This window comes from Mastomys coucha, unplaced genomic scaffold (assembly GCF_008632895.1).
Source record: "Mastomys coucha isolate ucsf_1 unplaced genomic scaffold, UCSF_Mcou_1 pScaffold6, whole genome shotgun sequence".
NCBI classification, from domain to species: Eukaryota; Metazoa; Chordata; class Mammalia; order Rodentia; family Muridae; genus Mastomys; species Mastomys coucha.
Window position 1 is genome coordinate 19,112,860 of NW_022196912.1, and position 4,677 is coordinate 19,117,536.

At 40.9% G+C, this 4,677-nt stretch overlaps 1 protein-coding gene across 8 annotated transcripts in view; it reads right to left on the bottom strand.

The window, feature by feature from the left end:
- The window catches only part of Ltbp1 (latent transforming growth factor beta binding protein 1), a 408,370-nt gene that overhangs the window by 35,372 nt on the left and 368,321 nt on the right, over positions 1–4,677 (bottom strand). For all 8 annotated transcript variants that reach the window (XM_031357859.1, XM_031357857.1, XM_031357858.1 and 5 more), the window contains one exon: positions 3,498–3,641. In XM_031357859.1, coding sequence (XP_031213719.1) covers positions 3,498–3,641 — 144 coding nt within the window. The remainder of the gene's footprint in view (positions 1–3,497; positions 3,642–4,677) is intronic.

The following is a 4,677-nucleotide window of genomic DNA, read 5'->3' on the forward strand; positions in this document are numbered from 1 at the left end:
AGAGAGAGAGAGAGAGAGAGAGAGAGAGAGAGAGGGAAAAGGAGAGAGAGAGAGAGAGAAAACCCATTACCTCCCTTGGGTGAACCTGCTTCCTTCACATGTATGTGCAGGAGGGACTTTTATTTTGCCTGTTTTGATGGAAGGCATCTTGGTTAGAAGGGCTCCAAGCTTTAGGAACAGAGTGATTAGGGAAAAGTAAGAATACCTACTTTAAATAATTATTAAAGCAACCCTAGAAAACTTATAGGAAAATTTACAAATGTTTCTAACAAATATTTTTTATAAATTTTCAATGTTACTATTCAGTTTTATTCACTTTTTTCAGCAAACCTAAAAATGGGAACTATTAAGCAGTGCATTAAAAATATAAATCAAGAAAACAACAGTTTTATAGATGAAGTTTAATTTATAGTTTTTGTGCCTAAAAGAAAAATCAATAATATTTTCCTTATGTGTAAAGTTAGAGTATGTCTGATTATTTTTAGTAAGTAATATTATATAGAAGATCCCCAATGTCGATAATAAAGCAGGGTTTATTTTAAATTAAAGCATAACAAATTATATGCATATACATGCATATATAATTTATATATGTGTATGTAGCAAACATTGTTTTGTGTTCTTTTTTTTTAACATTTAGACCACAGAAACAAAGACATAAAATTATCATTGTGTCTTGTCTTGCACTGGAGGGAAGTACAGAGATTATTACATAAGAGAAATGATCACAATACAATTGTATTATTCAGCTTTTTTCCCACAAATTCTGCTTTTATTTTGTTTCCAAGCTGTTTGAGAGTTCAGTGTTTACACAGCTGAAATGGAGAATCAGGCAAGCCTTCATCCATGTTGGATGGAAACACAAATTCTTTTTCAAAAACTGGTCCACAAAGGTCATTCTGGGAAAAAAATACAACATCCTCATCTTCCTGACCTTCAAACAGTCAACTTCCTGGGGCATTTTTCCATTGGAATAAACATCTCTGATCAGTGTGTGTGTGTGTATGTGTGTGTGTGTGTGTGTGTGTGTGTACACATATATATGTATATATACATATACATATACATACATACAAGGGTTTTTTTGTTTCTTTTTTTGTTTTTGTTTTTGTTTTTGTTTTAAATTCCTGTAGTTTAGACCTCTCTTGCCAGGAGTAGACAGATTCCATTGGAAAGTGATTTTCCGAGGTCAAATCAATGGCTGTGAAAAGTGTTAGGAGGGAAAAAAATGGCAGCTCCCTTTCTTACAGATTTTGTAGGTAAAAGTGTCCATGCCACATCCCATGCCAATGACTTCTAAGAAACATTATGTCACCTCTGGTATTGTTTGATTTGATTTTTCTCATTTGTATTTGTTACCTAGCCTATTATCAGTGTATGAAAATCAATTTGTGCATCTTCATCCTAGCAGTACATATGGTGATAGCAAAAACATCACCATGGTTTTGACATTTTTACACTGATGTTTCTTTCTGTTTGGTTTTGATGGCATGGATCTACAGGAGCCCATGCATGCTAGGCAAGTGTTCTGCCACTGAACCACACCCCAAGCCTCAGGTGGTTCTGGTTTGAAGGAAGTGTTACTAAAGCCATTTCAGATAATCACAGGATGAGGCAGGTAATGACATCCTCACCTTCTGCAGGAGAAAACCCAGGTTGGCGCTGAATGCCCAACACCTTGGGATGTTACAGCTTAGCATAACAAGTTTCTTGGGTTTGTTCTGCTTTTCATTTTTCTTTATTCTCTTTGAGATAAACGAGGAGAGAACAAAGACAACCTATGCTGGTGTGGCCATCTGTACGGCCTCCTGTGGCATGAACATGACCCTCTGCTCTGTACCGGAAGTGGCTGCTATGACTGGGACAAGTCTTTTGGTTTATTGGATGAAGGTGTGCTTCCTAAGTACTGGCACCACAGGCATACACCACCAGAAGTTCTACTCAAAGAGATCAAAGGTGATGGGGTCTCTGGACAGCAAGCTTTGTGTAATGGGCCAGAAAGTCCACAGCAGGACATTATTCACACCTAACTCACAATGCAACAATAGGTTGAGTAAGGCTTCCACAGATAGCTGCCTGGCCGAGACGACATCTGAACTTAGTTTTAGAAAGACAGATTAAGAATTTTTTTTTTTAAAGCCTCAGATTAAAGTATAATTGGGGCATAAAAAGCAAACTGTCTCTGTATTTGTGTGGGCAGAATGGAGTGAGGTGGGTCTACAGAAGGAGTTTTACCTAGGAGTCTAGGACACCTGGTAATTCTATAGAATGATGGATGAACCTGAGAGACAAAGGTGGTACAGAAATGTATTAACAGGTATACAGTGGTAAGCCAGGTGATGGGTATAAATATCCTTGCATGGATGCTGGAGTACTGAGAAAATTACCTGAGGACCTTGCATTTAAAAAGCATGGGCTAAATAGTTGTCAGAATTTTTTCTGATGGAGACCTTAGAAGACACTAGAAAGATGATGCCCAAAACATTGACCATAAAAAACCCTGCAGCCCTCCTTATGGATTTGGGCTTTGTGTTGTAGGCTGTGGTGGGTGATTAATCAATTCTCCATTTCAATACATGCAGTGACGTAACGGACTAAATCAAATGTTAAACAAATGTAAACATGGCAACTCTCTAGGCCAACTTCTGAAAAAATCCTCAAGAATTCCAAGTGGAAGTCTTTGTAGACCCCGAGAGACTTGTATGTTGCTTGTATTTCAGAGAAGTGTCAGGGTAGGTTTTCCCAAGAGCCAAGAAAGAAGGGTTACACAACTTAGTGAGATGAAGTCATGTTAAATGCTAGCTGATAGTTTTCTAGGTCTTAGGTGACTCCCAGCAAATGTCCTCATCATTTGGAATCCTTTACACATAGTATTGCTGGGTTGGAAGAAACACTAGACTAGGGTAATTTAACCAAAAGTGTCATCACCTGCACCCTTATTTTACTGATAAGGAACAAGAAGAATAAGACATGGAGCAACCTGTGCTCAATAGTTTTATGTCAACTTGACATAAGCTGAAGCCATCTATGAGGATGGAACCTCAATTAATAAAATATCTCCATAGGATCAGCTTACTGTAAAGCAAGCCTGTAGGGCATTTTCTAACTAGGGAATGAGGCCTGAGGGCCCAGCCCATTGAGAGCAGGGCCACCCCTGGGCTGGTGGTCCTGGATTCTATAAGAAATCAGGCCAAGCAAGCCATGGGGAGTAAGCAAGTAAGCAACACCCCTCCATGGCCTTTGCATCAGCTCTTGTCTCCAGGTTTCTTCCTGTCCTGACTTCCCTCGGTGAAGGACTGTTATCTGGATGTGTAAGTTGAAATAAATCCTTTTCTCCCCAGGTCATGGCGTTTCAACACAATATAACCTTAACTGAGACACTCCCAGAAGCAGGATTGTGTTGGGATATGTCCTGTCTCACCTCCAGAAGCCTAAACCTGGGTCAGCACATCCCAAGAGGCACCCTCCAATCCCTGCCCAGTCCCACTGGGACTTACCTTCAGTGACTCGAGAGCGACACTGCCCAGTCATGGGGCTGTACTCCTGGTTCTCATCGGCACATACACACAGGAAGGATCCTTCCACATTTTCACAGAAAGCTTCCCCACATACACCGCTGAGCAGCTCACATTCGTTCACATCTGGAAAGGGGAACCCAGATCAAGTAAGGCACGTGCCTCTCTCCTGACAGCGTTTTCCTTTACCCGCTGTGCCAAGGCTAGCCGGGGCTGCTGGAAACAAGTTGCTCTCCAGTGAGCCCTCTACTTCATCCTTCCCAGGGAAGGATCCATGCAGGCGGAGCTGCACAATTTGGTCTGGACAAAAGCCACAAGGACAAGGTTCTAAACTCCAGTTATAGTTTTGAGGGACAACTTGGAGTCTCACTGGGAGCCTTTGGACAATCTAGCATTGCCTTCCTCGCTTGGCAGCTTATTTGAATGCACAAATGATCCAAAGCGCTACGCCTGAGTCTTTTGTTTGGTTTTCGAGACAGGGTTTCTCTGTGTAGCCCTGGCTGTTCTGGAACTCTCTCTGTGGACCAGGCTGGCCTCGAACTCAGGAGATCCACCTGCCTCTGCCTCCCAAGTGCTGGGAATAAAGGTGTGTGCCACCACCGCCTGGCCACACCTCTTATTTCAAGGAAAACCCAGAAGCTTGGGCACTCAAGCAATCAAAACTTAGATTTAAAATGTAAGGTTTTAAAAACATACTTACCAAAAACAAAACAAAACAAAACAAAACATACTTACATGTTTGGAAATTTATTTCAGCCTAAATTAACAAGAGACTTTGGATTGCAGGGCACAAATGAATATTCATTAGGACACATTCATTCAGGTGAAACCAATTGGCCCAATAACTAATGACCCATTCCACCATCTTTTCTTATGCTGTTTATGTACCCCTGGTGAATGTTTCCTTTGTCTATTCTTAAATCCACATAATTAAAGCCAAGTCAAGAGATCCGTTTAACACAAATCCACCATTCATAGCCCCCAAAGGAAGGCTATTTATTCATCTGACTTTGTCCTAGATTACCATCTGACTTTGTCCTAGAGTACAGTTTGACTTTGTCCTAGAGTACCGTTTGACTTTGTCCTACAGTACCATCTGACTTTGTCCTAGAGCACCGTTTGACTTTGTCCTGGAGTACCGTTTGACTTTGTCCTACAGTAC